Here is a 17,340-nt window from a genome sequence, read left to right as displayed (position 1 = left end):
TCTTAGGAATTTAGACATATGAAATTGGTTCAGAAGACTATTTTAGTCCTTTGTTTCTCATTTCTTTTTCAAATAGAGGCAGGTCGAGTCAATGCCCCCATCAAAGAAAGAGTTTGAGCTCGGCGTGCCTGTCTTGATGTGTGGCTCACGCGTTGAATAGAGGTGAAAGTTGGGTGGAAATTAAATGGACACGTGAGGAAATATAGAGTTTTGACTTTTGATGCCAAATCTTAATTTAAATCCTTAACATATTCTAATGACATTGTAATTTTGTATAATCCATTTAAATTATGACATGAGCGTCTTTAGCAAATTTCATGTCATTTAGAAGTCACTTGGGTAATAAGTAAGTGGTACATAATTATAGGGGCATTTTAGTCCTTTTAAGAAACCCAACATTAAATTACTGCAACATTTAGTTCATAGTGCACTATTGAAATATATTACGTGCAGAGGTATCATAAAAATTAACATGAACTTCTAATTAATTTATAAATAATTTTTACATTTTTAAATCATGGTTTCTTAAATTTAAGATATCTTGAAATCTTGAAATTTAAGATATCTTGAAAATCTCATATTGCACTTTAACATGGAATGTGCTGAGTCTACCTCGTAGGCTAGTCTATAGAATATATAACCTAAAGCTCTGATAATGTCCTATACTAATCTAGCTTTTAGATGTCCATTCAATTATGTCATAGTTTAAAGAGATTATACAAAGTTACAAAGCCTTGGTATATGTTAAGAATTTAAACCAAGATTTGAGGTGATAAATGACCAAAATACCCTTACGAGATTTCTAAGAAGTTTTCAAAATCCTAAAAACACTCAAAATAGTACGAAAATTTATATAAGACTCACTTATGATTTTGAGGGCAAGTATGCAAGATCTTAAGGGGATTAGAACAACTTTAAGATATGAACCGAGAGGAAAAGTACAAAACTACCCCTCAAGACATTTTATAAGATATCAAATTTTTTTTATGAATACCAAGGGACAAGATGCTTATGAAAGATTTATGCATGCGAATAAATGTTTATGACTCATATGGATTAGGATGTACTTGCTAAGAAGTTTTCCTTAATTGTGCCTCAAGACTTAACAAAAAAAACTCTTAGAATTAGAATCTGAGATATCCTAAAGACCTCTCAATGTGTAGTGCAACATGGTCCTATGACACAGACTACATCCCAGGGAACGCATGAAGCCCTGGGCGTAGGTACTTATACTATGTCGCAGGGAATGCATGAAGCCCTAGACATAGGTATGTAGATTGTATCGTAGGGAACACATGAAGCCTCGAACATGAGTCAAGATTGAGTTGTTCACTGAACATAGAACCCCATAGATCTCTCGGGGGAAGTTTCAATGTGGTAGTTATGAGTGATTTTGAGGTCTTTTTATGATTTATGGCATTATGTTTACCATAATGTATTGATGACCCTTTCCCTCTGTGGTGTTCAGCAATGAGCTCGTTAGCGAGTGTTGATCCAACAAGTCCAAGCCAAAGGGATGCACGAGCCCGCCTGATGATGGACCCATGCTCGCATGCGTGGGTCTTGTGTAGAGAAGTCCTACACATCCAACCTTGCTCTGATGAGAAAGTTGCTTAAGGTCATAATATGCTATGATAAAAGGACAAGTCTCCCATGTTGCATGTGTTTGCATTCTCTAACTCCAACAATGAAGTCACCTACTAACTATTTCTTCAAATACTCAAGTCACGTGCTATTCTTACATTCTAGGTAAAGACAAGCACCCCTATATGGATGACTGTGCCACCGCGTTGACTTTATGTTTTGAGTCATAGTCATAAAGACTTTATAAAAAAGATTCAACCATAAGACGAGTTGGAGCAAATAGATTAAAGATCCGTAAGAATATTTTCGATATTACTTCAATGCAAGTTTGTTTAACGTTTAATTTTATTTAATTCTATATAAAATCAAAATCGATTCTAACTGTTAGATTGAATGGCACGATGACCTATATGGGTCACGACCTCATGTATTTATAGATGCGTATAATGAAGATTACATTCCAAATCTATGATTTGGTAACAAACCATAAAATCATAGATTTGGTAACAAACCCTTCAAATCATAAACTAGTAAATCTTAGACTATTTTAGTATATACAGTTATGATCTATTTTAGGTTTAACACCCCCCCTCAATCTGGACGATGTACTACTAAGTTCAGATTGCGCCTAAAATAGCTAAAAGAAGGAGCTGGCAGTGGCTTTGTCATGATATCGGCGAGCTGATCCTTGGAAGATATGAGTCGAACATCAAGCTGACGAGTCGATACTCGTTCACGAACGAAGTGATAATCAACCTCAACATGCTTCGTCCGTCGATGAAAGATTGGATTGGCGGATAGGTAGGTGGCACCAATGTTGTCACACCATAGGCTAGGCGCTCGCGCTTGCGAGATCCCGAGCTCACGCAAGAGAACTTGGATCCAAATTAATTCGGCAGTGGCATCAGCAACCGCCTTATATTCGGCTTCCGTACTAGAACGAGAAACTGTCGATTGTTTCCTCGAACTCCAAGAGATAAGATTGCCACCAAAGAAGATCACATAGCCTCCAGTGCTTCGACGATCATCAGGATTCCCAGCCCAATCAGCATCTGAAAAGGCACTCAACAAATCAGTGCTGGACTTTGTAAGACACAAACCCATATCAATAGTGTCATGTAGATAACGGAGAATTCGTTTGACTGCCGCCCAATGTATAGAAGTCGGAGAGGACATGAACTGACACACTCTGTTGACACAGAAGGATATATCAGGACGTGTCAGAGACAAATATTGGAGAGCACCAACGACACTTCGATAGCGAGTAGTATCCTCAGGTGAGAGCTTTTCACCACCATTCAATAACAACTTCTCACTGGGAAGCATAGGTGTGGGCACACCTTTGGAGGTGAGCATATTGGTTCTGGCTAATAAATCTCGAATGTATTTATGTTGTGTCAGAATAAGTCCACTAGAAGTATGGCGGACCTCAATCCCAAGAAAATAACTCAAAATACCAAGATCCTTGACGGCAAAATCATCCTGAAGCTGTGTAAGAAGTTTCTCAGTAGCCGTAGAAGATGAGCTGATGATAATAATATCATCAACGTAGATGAGAATATACATCTGAATGCCCGTTTTGTTAAAAATAAAAAGAGAGACATCAGCCTTTGAAGGTGTAAAATCCAGCTGTAATAGTTTGGAGCTAAGGCGAGAAAACCAGGCACGCGGAGCTTGTTTAAGGCCATAAAGCGACTTATCCAGCTTGCAGAGATAACCAGGGTGTTGAGAATCCACAAATCCAGGGGGCTGCTTCATATAAACATCTTCATTAAGAAGGCCATGAAGAAAAGCATTTTGAATATCAATCTGCCGAATAGCCCAACCACGAGAAATAGCAAGAGATAATAAGAGCCGAATGGTAGTGGGCTTAACAACTGGACTAAAGGTATCATCATAATCGACGCCATACTGCTGTTTAAAACCTTTAGCAACCAGGCGTGCTTTGTAGCGATCAATAGAGCCATCTGGCTTTTGTTTGAGTTTGAAAACCCATTTGCAATCAATAACGTTAAGACCAGCACGAGGAGGAACTAAGTGCCATGTCTTATTTTTTTGAAGTGCCTGAAATTCATCATTCATTGCCTGACGCCAGAGGGGATGCTCCATAGCAGTAATATGTGAAGTAGGTTCAGAGGCAGAAGACCGAGCTACAAGATATGTTACTGTTCCATCTGTACGCACCTTGGGTTTTTTGATATTGTGCTTCAATCGAGTACCATACGGATGAGTAGTAGGTGCAGGATCCACATTTGAGGGGACGGCCGTATCAGCCGTTGCGAGGGGAGCAACCGATGCTACAGCAGTTGGTTGACCAACGGCCGAGGATTCGACCGGGCATTGCGCAATATCATCTGCTGGCGGAGAAGCCGATGCCTCAATCATTGGCGGAACAACCAACGCCGATTCGAATGGCAGCGACGCGGAGGATTGTTGCGGCAATTCCGAAGCTGATGTAGACACCAAATTTTCTGCATCCAAAGAGTTAGTAGGCCCAGACATATGCATGTGATCATTCTCCAAATTAGTACTGCTATTACCCAAATGCAAGGTGCACAAATCAGGGGCATTATGCGTCGACTGCATGATTGGGGAAGAATTAGGTGAGGCTCTCTTGAATGGAAAAACATTTTCATCAAATATGACATCTCTAGACATATAGACACGACCAGAATCGGTGTCAAGACACTTATACCCTTTATGTGAAGAACTGTAGCCTAGAAAGACACATTCCTTTGATCGAAAAGAGAGCTTTTGTTTGTTATAAGGACGAAGATGAGGCCAACAGGCACACCCAAAAATTTTTAATAAGGAGTAATTTGGTGGGGTATGAAAAAGAAGCTCTAAGGGGCATTTTTTATCGATGACACGAGTAGGAAGACGATTGATGAGATATGTGGCTGTAAGAAACGCGTCGTCCCAAAATTTAATAGGTACATGAGCATGAGCTAGAAGGGCTAGGCCAGTTTCAACAATATGACGATGCTTGCGTTCAGCAGACCCATTTTGTTGATGTGTGTGAGGGCACGAAACACGATGACCAATTCCAAGGGAACGAAAAAATGTGTTATGAATTTTCTGATATTCCCCACCCCAATCAGATTGAACCCACTTGATTTTAGTATCTAGGAGGCGCTCAACATGAGCTTGGAATTGCAAAAATATACGAGGAGCTTCTGTACGATCATGCATCAAATAGATCCACGAAAATTTACTGAAATCATCAATGAAACTAATATAATATTTAAAACCCCCAACAGATGGAGGTGCAGGGCCCCAAACATCCGAAAAAATAAGTTCCAAAGGTGACGAAGACCTATGGGAAAAACTAGTATATGGTAATCGATGACTCTTTGCTAACTGACACGCATTACAAACTGACAAAGATGACTCACTAGCACACGAAATATTATTTAGACGCAAAATGGATTTTATTACTTGAGATGAAGGATGTCCAAGACGAGCATGCCATTGGGCGTGAGTAGTAGATCTGCTCACCAAGGCGTGCTTGAGATTATCGACATCGGATGGCTTAATAGGATAAAGACCAGATTCACACCTCCCATTTAGGAGACTTTTCCTCGACTGTCGATCCTTTATAGAAAAATGCCAAGGATGGAATTCAAAAAATACGTCATTATCACGAGAAAATTTATGAACAGAAAGAAGATGTTTGGAAATTTCAGGCACATGCAAAATATTACGCAACGCAAGAGGACGAGTAGCAGTATTAATTAGAGAATGACCAGTATGCAAAACACGCAAACCTGCTCCATTGCCGACTTGAACTTGTTCACCTCCATGATAACGTTCACGCACAGCGAGACGATCCAGGTCACTGGTGATATGGTCCGTAGCGCCTGTGTCGCTGTACCAATTTGGGTCAATCTTGTAAGAGGAAGTAGCCGCCAGTGCCGTAGGAGGAGCAGAAGAAGGTTCATCTTGATAGGACTCATCCATCCTATGCCAGCAGCGGATAGCAGTATGCCCCACTTTGCCGCAGATCTGGCAGGAAGGACGAGCAGAAGGGCCACGACGATCACCAGCAGGACGAGAGGGTGCATAACCTTGAGAACGACCACGACCGCGATCCCTACGCCCACGATTCTTCTGCTGACCACCACGACTAGCATAATTGGCAGAAGATCCAAGATTTAACTGAAGTTCAGCCTGGTGTTGTAGTTGGCGAGCTTCATACGTCATTAGATGTGCAAACACATCATCAAGGGTGAGGGCTTCACTCTTGGTAGTCATTGAGGTGACGAAGGGATCATAGTCAGGGCCAAGACCAGCGAGAAGATACGCGATCACATCATCATCCTGCAAGGCAGAGCCGGCGGCGGCCAGCTCGGTGGCTAGCCCTTTGATCTTGCAAAAATAATTTGCAGCAGATTGATCTCGTTTCTTGGACGTGGCAAGCTCAACACGAATCTGAGTAGTGCGAGCACGAGTTGACGATGAAAACATCCGCTGCAGGGTATCCCACGCCTCCTTGGACGTAGTAGCGGCAACCACATCATGAAGAATCTCCTCAGACATGGAGGAGAGAAGGCCGCTAAGGACTTGTTGATCCTGATCATACCACTGATTATAGGCCGGATTAGAGACCAGCTCAGCACCAGCAGCAGTTGAGGAAGGGATCAGCTTGGCAGGTGCAACATTGGTGCCATCGAGGTAGCCCATAAGCTTCGTACTCCGTAGGTAGGGGAGGAGCTGGGCACGCCATATGATGAAGTTGTTTTTGGTTAGACGAATTGTGACAACATGGTGTAGAGGGATTGGATATTGTTTAAGGCCAAAAGTCGCCATGGTAGTTGAGACGGTGTTGGAGATGGTGGATGGAGAGGAGGAAGAAGACATGGCGAGGAGTTTAAAAAATAAACCTTGGCTCTGATACCATGTTAGATTGAATGGCACGATGACCTATATGGGTCACGACCTCATGTATTTATAGATGCGTATAATGAAGATTACATTCCAAATCTATGATTTGGTAACAAACCATAAAATCATAGATTTGGTAACAAACCCTTCAAATCATAAACTAGTAAATCTTAGACTATTTTAGTATATACAGTTATGATCTATTTTAGGTTTAACACTAACATTCTTTGCGTGAATTAAACGTTCATTCTTAATAATTCGATTATCCATATAGATGTTCTCTCTGACTCTATTTATAAGCCTAAGAGAATAGCGATTACAAGATCTAAATTAAACTGGGAAAATGAATATGAATTTATAATCTAAGAGTTATATGTTCACTTAAAAAATAATAATAATAATAATAATAATCCGTCCCATAAAATTCTAGTTTAGTTTTTATAGTTTTAAATATTAGAATTAGTTACTCGATCAAATTTTTATAAATAATCTCTATTATAGAAACTATTTATACCATTTGATCGAAAATAAAAATGAAATTCTAACTCTTAGCCAGAAAATTGTAGAATGTGCCATGAACTCGTTAAAAAGGATTAAATTTGCAGTTGAAGGCTCCATTAAGTTTTGACGAAGGAATTTAAACCTATTTGTTGAGTACACAGAGTAAACCTATCGTGTGATCCTTACAAGTTTTTTTTTTTTTTTTTTTTTTTTTTTTTTTTCTTTTTCTTTTGGCGGATTATTATACTGTTTCGTTTTGAAGCGCTTTTGTGGTGGCTGCTATGTTTGATTGCTATCAACGGCATGTCAAGTTCTTCCCTGTTTTGCGTCTACCTTTAGTATCATTTAACTGTTTGTTTCTTTAGCTTGTTATTCAAATTTTGATTTCTTGATTTCTTCCATCTGGGTATTCGATGTCCTCTGGATTAATGTTTTTTCGTCTAGTGCTGAATCGTTTCTACTGTTCAATGGTTGGAATTTCATCCAATTCTCTTATTGCTCGGTATTCTCGACTGGGTCAAATCGAGAAAGCTCGGGCTGTGTTCGATGGAATGCGTGACAAAAGCATTGTGTCATGGAACTCCATTGTTGCTGGGTACTTTCACAACAATCGGCCTCAGGAAGCCCAGAACATGTTTGATAAAATGTCTGAGAGAAATACTGTATCTTGGAACGGCTTGATTTCTGGGTATATTAAGAATGGGATGATCAATGAAGCTCGGAAAGTGTTTGATAAAATGCCTGAGAGGAATGTTGTTTCTTGGACTTCAATGGTTAGGGGGTATGCGAAGGAGGGTATGATTTCTGAGGCAGAGGCACTTTTTTGGCAAATGCCTGAAAGGAATGTAGTGTCTTGGACGGTGATGTTGGAGGGGCTTATTCAAGAAGGTCGGATTGATGAGGCTTGTAGGCTTTTTGATATGATGCCGGAGAAGGATGTGGTGGCTAGAACTAGTATGATTGGAGGGTATTGCCAAGCAGGACGTTTAGCTGAAGCTCGTAGGCTTTTCGATGAGATGCCTCGTAGGAATGTTGTGTCTTGGACTATGATGATCACTGGATATGTGCAGAACCAGCAAGTGGATATTGCTAGAAAGCTGTTTGAAGTTATGCCTGAGAGAAATGAAGTGTCATGGACAGCTATGCTGATGGGCTACACCAATTGTGGGCGGCTTGATGAGGCTTCAGAGCTTTTTAATTCAATGCCAATTAAGTCTCTTGTTGCTTGTAATGCAATGATTCTTGGTTTTGGCCAGAATGGGGAAGTTCCAAAAGCAAGACAAGTGTTTGATCAAATGAGAGAAAAGAATGATGGAACATGGAGTGCTATGATTAAAGTGTATGAAAGGAAAGGCCTTGAGTTAGAAGCACTACAGTTGTTTTGTATGATGCAAAGAGAAGGAATAAGGCCAAACTTTCCTTCTTTGATCAGTGTTCTTTCAGTTTGTGCTAGCTTAGCCACTCTCGATCATGGTCGAGAGATACACGCACAGCTGGTGAGATCCCAGTTTGACCTCGACGTCTATGTCGCCTCTGTACTTCTCACGATGTATGTAAAGTGTGGCAATCTGGTGAAGGCAAAACAAATATTTGATAAGTTTGCAACTAAGGATGTTGTCATGTGGAACTCTATTATTACAGGATATGCCCAACATGGTCTAGGGGAGGAAGCATTACAAGTTTTCCATGATATGCATTTTTCACGTGTCGTGCCCGACGATATCACATTTATAGGAGTTCTTTCAGCATGTAGTTACACTGGCAATGTGAAAAAGGGCTTAGAAATTTTCAACTCCATGGAAATGAAGTATCAAGTGGAACAAAAAATTGAACATTATGCATGCATGGTTGATTTGCTTGGTCGAGCGGGTAAGCTAAATGAGGCGATGGATTTAATCGAAAACATGCCGATGGAAGCGGATGCTATTATTTGGGGGTCTTTATTAGGTGCTTGTAGAACCCACATGAGATTGGATTTGGCTGAAGTTGCAGCCAAGAAGCTTCTACAGCTTGAGCCTAAGAATGCAGGGCCTTACATTTTGTTGTCAAATATTTATGCATCTCAAGGTCGATGGAACGATGTTGCCGAGTTGCGAAGAACTATGAGAGATAGAAGTGTGAGCAAGTCCCCAGGCTGTAGCTGGATTGATGTGGATAAGAAAGTACACATGTTTACAGGAGGTGAGAGCTCTGGACATCCTGAGCATTCTGAGATCATGAGAACATTAGAGTGGTTATCTGGATTGCTAAGAGAGGAAGGATATTACCCGGATCGAAGTTTTGTGCTACACGATGTCGATGAAGAAGAGAAAGTGCAAAGCTTGGGATATCATAGTGAGAAACTGGCTGTGGCTTATGGACTTCTCAAACTACCTAAAGGGATGCCGATTCGTGTTATGAAGAATCTTCGTGTTTGTGGGGATTGCCACACTGCTATTAAACTTATTGCAAAGGTTACAGGAAGAGAGATCATCTTGAGAGATGCCAATCGGTTCCATCATTTTAAGGATGGCTCGTGCTCGTGTCGGGATTATTGGTGATATCGAATGTGTTATTGTATCGAGTTTGAATTAATGCATCCAAATTTTCCCATGCGTTCGAGATTGAAGTCGAGTAAATGACTAAATGACCAACCTTAGTGATTCAAGTTCAGTAAATGACTAACGGCCAACCTCGTACACCCTATATCTTGTTGATTCGGGAACAACAATCAATTCTGCTGGGGAGAAATGGAAATCAACAAACATTTTGGAACAAGTTGTCTGATTCATCATCCAAGTGAGTAAACTTGAACTACTTCATTGTTATAAAAGTTGGAATAACTGTTCTGATAGTAGATATTGTCTCTTTAGGCTTTTCCTTTCGGGTTTTTTCTCAAAAAAATTTTAAAACACGTCTACTAGGGAGAGGTTTCCACCCCTTATAAAAGGTTGCTTCGTTTTCCTCCCCAATCAATATGCGATCTCACAATCCACCCCTTTTCGGGATCTCACAATCCTCTCTCCTTCGGGGCCCAGCGTCCTCGCTGACGCTCGTTTCCTTTTCCAATTGATGTGAGACCCCCCAATCCACCCCCTTCGGAGCCCAACGTCCTTGCTGGCACACCATCTCGTGTCCACCCCCTTCGAGGCTCAGTCTCCTCGCTGGCACATCACCCGGTGTCTGGCTCTGATACCATTTGTAACAGTCCAAACCCACCGCTAACAGATATTATCCTTTCTAGGTTTTCCCTTTCAGGCTTTTCCTCAAGGTTTTTTTAAAACACGTCTACTAGGGAGAGGTTTCCACATCCTTATAAAGGATGCTTTGTTCTCCTCCCCAACCAATGAGCGATCTCACATGCTCCCTTTCAGTGATATTAATATTTTTCAGTGATATTAATATTTTATAGGGTGCAGCAATTATAAACGAACAGCTTCTACTGTAGAATGTCAAACGTTTGTTGCGACTAGTCATCAAGCCAACAATACAATTTAAGACTGAGACTTTACGGAGAAATTCTAGTTTAAGGGGAACTAACATCCCTCTTTATATCTATCAACAGGCTTAGTTACAACCTGACTAATATAAAATCCCCCATTGATATGAGATACTTGTGGATTGGGGTACTAGACGTCTTCCAAAACGCAAAGCTATTACATTGAAACCATTTTATTTCAATTCTTCTCCACATTCATACTAAATGATCTGAAGCAAATTGTAGTTAAATGGTGTTTGCCCATCTGAATGAAACCTTCAAATACTTTCTTTATTCTTCTGCTCGATCCAGTACGTGACGTTTTCTTCTTTTGGCCCTGTTTCTTGCCTTCTTGTTTTTCAGTCCTCAGCTTCGATTTCGGCCAGAAGACGTTCCGAGTCCATTTTTGTAGGTGGTCGTTACTGTTGAGTTATGAGTTATGGAGTCTGCTCCCTGTATTTATAGCTTGGTCAATGGCTATATCCGGTAAAGCTATATTTGGTAAAGCCATATATGGTAAAGCTATATCCGGTAAAGCTATATTTGGTAAAGCCATATATGGTAAACCTATATCCGGTAAAGCTATATATGGTACATAGCTATATATAGTAGATGGTTAAATCTGGTAAAGCTATATTTAGTAGACTGAACCATATATATATATCCCGTCTAGTAAAGCTTTGAAATGTACTTTTCTATTCTCTGTAGTCTCTCTTGTTGTACATACCTGAAGTCATCAATACAAAATCCTTTTAGCCAGAGTTCCGAGCGTGTGCGTTGTTGTGCGATCCTAACAACTGATATCAGAGCAAGGCAAAATTCACCACGATCTGTGAAGATGGAAAGTTCAAAGATTGGAATTGAGAAGTTCGATGGATCCGATTTTGGTTTCTGGAAGATGCAGATTGAAGATTATATGTACCAGAAAGATCTTCACGAACCTCTGTTGGGGGTGAAGCCGGATACCATGACCACGGAACAGTGGAAGCTCAAGGATCGACAAGCCTTAGGGATGATCCGGTTGACGCTATCCAGAAACGTGGCGTTTAACATCATCAAGGAGAAGACAACGTCAGATCTGATGAAGGCGCTGTCAAATATGTATGAAAAACCGTCGGCTATGAACAAGGTGTATTTGATGCGTAGATTGTTCAATCTACAGATGTCTGAAGGTGGACGTGTTGCGGATCATATAAATGAATTCAATATGATCATAAGTCAACTGGGTTCGGTGGAAATTAATTTCGAAGATGAAATTAAAGCGTTGATTTTGATGTCATCCTTACCCGAGTCATGGGATACTGTTGTTGCCGCAATCAGCAGTTCCCGAGGATCTGATAAACTGAAGTTTGATGAAATTCGAGATGTAGTTCTCAGCGAAAGTATTCGCAAACGGGAAACTGGAGATTCATCAGGCAATGCTCTCAGTGTTGATCGAAGGGGAAGAAGCAAATCAAAGAGCTCAAACAAACATGGGCGTTCAAAATCAAAGAACCGGGGAAAATCTCCAAACAAACCCAACGTAACGTGTTGGAGCTGTGGGGGAAAAGGACACTTTCGGACAGATTGTACAAAGCTAAAGAAGAAGCAGAATCATAAATCTGAAGATGATGATGATTCTATATACACAACAGAAGATGCTGAGGACGTTTTAATCCTTAGTGTGGATTGCCCAGCTGAATCCTGGATTTTGGATTCAGGTGCATCGTTCCATTCGTCTCCAAGTAAGGAATTGTTTCGAAATTTCAAATCAGGAAATTTCGGGAAGGTGTATCTTGCCGACAATAAAACCTTGGAGATTGAAGGAAAGGGAGATGTCTCCATACAAACTCCCGCAGGAAATCAATGGACATTACAAGATGTCAGATACATTCCTGGTCTCAAGAAGAACCTGATCTCTATTGGTCAGTTGGATAGCACAGGCTATGCAGCAGAGTTTGGAAAGAGTTCCTGGAAGATTGTGAAGGGCGCCATGGTTGTTGCGCGTGGTACAAAATCCGGAACCTTATACACTACTGCAGAGTGTATAAACATGACTGCTGCTGCTGAGAGTGCTTCCAATTCAAGTCTATGGCACAATAGACTTGGACATATGAGCGTCAAAGGAATGAAGATGCTGACTGCGAAAGGAGCTTTAGAAGGCTTAAAATCTGTTGATATGGGTCTTTGTGAGAGCTGCGTTATGGGCAAACAGAAACGAGTTAGTTTCACAAAGGCTGCCAGAGAACCGAAGAAAGTGCGGTTGGAAATGGTCTATACAGACGTCTGGGGACCATCTCCAGTTTCATCACTTGGTGGATCAAGGTACTACGTCACCTTCATCGATGACTTCAGCAGGAAGGTATGGGTTTACTTTCTGAAACACAAGTCAGATGTGTTTACCACCTTCAAGAAGTGGAAAGCTGAAGTTGAAAATCAGACCGGCTTGAAGATCAAATGCTTGAGGTCTGACAATGGAAGAGAGTACAACAAATCAGAGTTTATAACATTTTGTGCAGCTGAGGGAATTAGATTAATAAGAACAATTCCCGGTAAGGCAAGACAAAATGGTATTGCAGAAAGGATGAACAGAACCTTGAATGAGCGAGCAAGAAGCATGAGGATTCATTCTGGATTGCCAAAGACATTCTGGGCTGATGCTGTGAACACAGCAGCATATTTGATTAATAGAGGGCCGTCAGTACCCTTGAAGTTCAAATTGCCCGAAGAAGTATGGACAGGAAAAGAACTCAAGTACTCTCACTTGAGAACCTTTGGCTGTACTGCGTATGTTCATGTTGATCCAGAGAAGAGAGATAAGCTTGATGCTAAGGCTGTGAAATGCTACTTCATAGGCTATGGCTCTGACATGTTCGGGTATAGGTTTTGGGATGAGAAAAATATGAAGATCCTAAGACACTGTGATGTGACCTTTGATGAAAATGTCATGTACAAGGACAGAGAGAAGATAAACTCTGAGACTACGAAGCAAGTGGGAGTTGAATTTGAGTGGCAAGAAAATTCACACAGTGATGGTACAACAGAAGCCCAAGAAACTCCTGATCCTATTGCTGAAGAACCAGACGTGGCTGATCCTATTGCTGAAGAACCAGACGTGGAGCAAGTTGCACCTGAGCAGGTGTTGAGAAGATCATCCAGAACTACCAGAGCACTAGATAGATATTCAACCTCATTACATTATCTGTTGCTGACTGACGAAGGAGAACCAGAGTCCTTTGATGAGGCCCTACAAGTGGAAGATTCAACTAAGTGGGAGCAAGCCATGGATGATGAGATGAGCTCACTTGAAAGGAATAATACGTGGGTGTTGACTGAGTTGCCTACAGGAAAGAGAGCTCTGTTGAACAAATGGGTGTTCAAAATCAAGGTTGAACCAGATGGCAGAAGGAGGTTTAAGGCTCGGTTAGTAGTTAAAGGATATTCACAAAGAAAAGGCATTGATTATGCTGAGATCTTTTCTCCAGTTGTGAAATTAACTACTATCCGAATTCTACTGAGTATTGTTGCATCGGAGAATTTGCACCTTGAGCAAATGGATGTAAAAACGACATTTTTACATGGAGATCTAGATGAGGAGATCTATATGCAACAACCCGAAGGATTTGCAGCTCCAAGCAAGGAGCACATGGTGTGTAAGCTCAATAAGAGCTTGTATGGACTGAAACAAGCACCGAGACAATGGTACAAAAAGTTTGACTCCTTCATGAGCAAGAGTGGTTTCCACAGAAGTGAAAAGGATCAATGTTGCTACCTCAAGAAATACACTGATTCTTATGTGCTTCTACTCCTGTATGTGGATGATATACTAATTGTTGGATCAAGTATGAGGGAGATAAACCACCTGAAGGCAAGCTTGTCTTCAGTATTTGAGATGAAAGATTTAGGTGCAGCGAAGCAGATCCTTGGGATGAGGATTTCTCGAGATAGATCTGCTGGCACATTAAATCTATCCCAAGAGCAGTACATTGAGAAGGTGTTGTCCAAATTCAAGATGAATAATGCTAAACCCAGGACTACCCCCTTGGCAAATCATATTAAATTGTCAAAGGGGCAATCTCCCAAGACAGTTGAGGAACGTGAGCACATGGCATCAGTTCCGTACGCTTCTGCAGTTGGGAGTTTGATGTATGCTATGGTCTGCACTAGACCTGACATAACACATGCAGTGGGAGTTGTTAGCAAGTACATGGCAAATCCAGGGAAGGAACATTGGGAAGCTGTGAAGTGGCTTCTGAGATATCTGAGAGGTACATCCAATACTACGCTTTGTTATGGCAATGGCAAAGTAGTTCTGCAAGGTTTTGTGGATGCTGATCTGAGTGGAGATGTAGACTCCAGCAAGAGCACATCTGGGTATATCTACACTATAGATGGAACAGCAGTGAGTTGGATGTCCAAGCTTCAGAAATGCGTTGCTCTTTCATCTACTGAAGCTGAGTACGTGGCCATAGCTGAAGCTGAAAAGGAGATGATATGGATGACAGACTATCTAGAAGAATTAGGCCGGAAGCAGTGCAAGAAGATCCTTTATACAGATAGTCAGAGTGCCATACAATTGGTGAAAAACCCAGTCTATCATTCAAGGACAAAACACATTAGAAGACGGTACCATTTCACTCGCAGGTTAGTGGAAGAAGGCGATATGTGTTTGGAGAAGATAGAGGGTGCAAAGAATCTAGCAGACATGTTGACAAAATGTGTTGATGTTGGAAAATTAAAGCTATGCAAAGCCCTAATTGGTATGGTGTAGGATCAGTCTCCAGGTGGGAGAATTGTTGAGTTATGGAGTCTGCTCCCTGTATTTATAGCTTGGTCAATGGCTATATCCGGTAAAGCTATATTTGGTAAAGCCATATATGGTAAAGCTATATCCGGTAAAGCTATATATGGTACATAGCTATATATAGTAGATGGTTAAATCTGGTAAAGCTATGTTTAGTAGACTGAACCATATATATATCCCGTCCAGTAAAGCTTTGAAATGTACTTTTCTATTCTCTGTACTCTCTCTTGTTGTACATACCTGAAGTCATCAATACAAAATCCTTTTAGCCAGAGTTCTCCTTGTAAATTCTCTCTATCCTTTTCTTTGTGTTCATCTAGATCGAGCGTGTGTGTTGTTGTGCGATCCTAACAGTTACTGTAAGCAGAATTGAATCCATGGAGATCCTCCTTGGACAGACACATTGTGATATGAGCACAGTATATGCGTTGGTTGTTCTGTATTGTCTCTGAAAGAACATTTCTACATGTGCCAACAACTTGTGTAAGCCTATAAACATCCTCGTTTCATTATGGTGTTCTTGAATGTCCTCTTTTAATCCTTAAACTTTCATCTCAAATATTTGTACTACTTTTATCTCTTGGTTGTGCCTAAGCATTTGTTTTTGTCTCAAATTTCATGCTTTCAGGTTAGCTGGAGTGAGACAAGACACAAATTTTGGAGAATCCCTTGTTTGCAATGGAGACGAGGAAAACAATGCATAAAAAAACGAGCGTACGTGATAATTTCACTTCTTCTAGATTCATACCAATCGTGGTCGTAAGTATTCTTCTGTAAAAATATTTCTCAATCTTGAAGTCGTCTCAAGAGAGATTCAAAAATTTGGTCATAAATTATTTTAGTCCTCGAACTTTCATAAAAGTAACAATTTAATTATTGAACTTTAGAATGTATCAATCTAGTCACTACACACGGAAATTTTCATCAAAATTAAATTTTTATGTCTATTTTGCATTAACTTATTTGAATATTTCTATATTTGACAGTATCTTTATGGCACAATTTTGTATAAGTTTTAATTATCTCTAAATGGGGGGCATTTTAGTCTTTTGGTAAAATTTGATTAATACTTAGAATATTCTTTGACCATTCATTCACTAACAATTTCTGGTGCAGCCATGGTATCTTTATTAGGTCCTCTCTTTTATCTTGCTTGCTCCTATTCTTGATATTCTATTGATGCATATCTAACGGGTTTAGAGCGGTAGCATGGTCACTTGAAGTATGGGCCACTACTGACCTCGACGCAATTTTGTGAGGCGTTGTTCAAAAGAAAGTTTTATCTTAGTAAACTAATACAAGAAATTGTTACTAAGAAAATGAAAGGCTGGAGGAAGGGATGCATTTATTAGTTAAAAGGTCGACGCGGGCTCTGCCCGTTGCTCTGATACCAGTTGTTAGGATTGCACAATAACGTACCCATTCGATCTAGATGAACACGAAGAACAAGAGAGAAAATGCAAGGAAGAATATTGGTAAAAAAATTTGTATTGATGACTTCAAGAGAGATAATACAAATTTAACCAATATTCTTATTTTCTCTCATGTTATTTATATTTATCTAAATTGAGTGTGTTGTTGATTGATTGGTTCAAATTTGTGCAATAAGTTCTTTTGAATCTTCCATGTGTTGTGTCTCACATGCATTATTGTATTCTAAAAAAAAAAAATAATAAATAAATAATAATAATAATTAATTAATTATTGTTGATATTATAAATAAAAGTTGTATATTATAAATTAATTAAACATTTATAAAGGATGTTTCGTTCTCCTCTCCAACCGACGTGGAATCTCACAATATTTGCTAGTTGTGGACTTGGGCCATTACAAATGGTATTAGAACCAGACACGGGGTAATATACTAGTGAGGAGGCTGAGTTTTGAAGAGGGGTGGACAGGAGACAGTGTGCTAACAAGAACACTGGGCTCCGAAAGGGGTGAAATGTGAAATCTCACGTTAGTTAGGGATAAGAACAAAACATTTTTTATAAGGGTATGAAAACCCTTCGTAACCGTTTTTAAAAGAAACAACCAAAGGTCTTAAACATTTTTATTTAAACAATAAGGAATTGGGTATATTCCAATCCATAGCACAATATTTGTAAAAGAAAAGGAATGGCGACCATAA

General features: G+C 40.1%; 1 protein-coding gene and 1 non-coding gene across 4 annotated transcripts; one reads left to right on the top strand and one right to left on the bottom strand.

Annotated features, from left to right (window-relative positions):
• Positions 1-5,773: 5,773 nt before the first annotated feature.
• Positions 5,774-5,913, bottom strand: LOC147786596 (small nucleolar RNA Z247). Its single transcript, XR_015414596.1, has one exon. It is a non-coding gene; the product is annotated as a small nucleolar RNA Z247 (small nucleolar RNA).
• Positions 5,914-7,151: 1,238 nt separating this feature from the next.
• Positions 7,152-16,115, top strand: LOC111781193 (pentatricopeptide repeat-containing protein At1g56690, mitochondrial). 3 transcript variants are annotated; one of them, XM_087119870.1, is made up of 2 exons: positions 7,152-9,747; positions 15,838-16,115. In XM_087119870.1, exon 1 carries the CDS (start codon positions 7,383-7,385, stop codon positions 9,507-9,509), a length of 2,127 nt encoding a protein of 708 aa, XP_086975996.1. In that variant the 5' UTR covers positions 7,152-7,382; the 3' UTR covers positions 9,510-9,747; positions 15,838-16,115. The 3 variants fall into 3 exon arrangements, 2 of the variants coding, with proteins under 2 accessions (XP_086975996.1, XP_086975997.1); XM_087119871.1 differs by lacking the exon at positions 15,838-16,115 and adding an exon at positions 10,790-10,853; XR_015414290.1 differs by lacking the exon at positions 7,152-9,747 and adding an exon at positions 15,565-15,692.
• Positions 16,116-17,340: the final 1,225 nt, after the last annotated feature.

This window comes from Cucurbita pepo, chromosome 19, assembly GCF_057944985.1.
Source record: "Cucurbita pepo subsp. pepo isolate OVF chromosome 19, ASM5794498v1, whole genome shotgun sequence".
NCBI classification, from domain to species: domain Eukaryota; kingdom Viridiplantae; phylum Streptophyta; class Magnoliopsida; order Cucurbitales; family Cucurbitaceae; genus Cucurbita; species Cucurbita pepo.
This window is presented reverse-complemented; position numbering and strand designations above follow the sequence as displayed.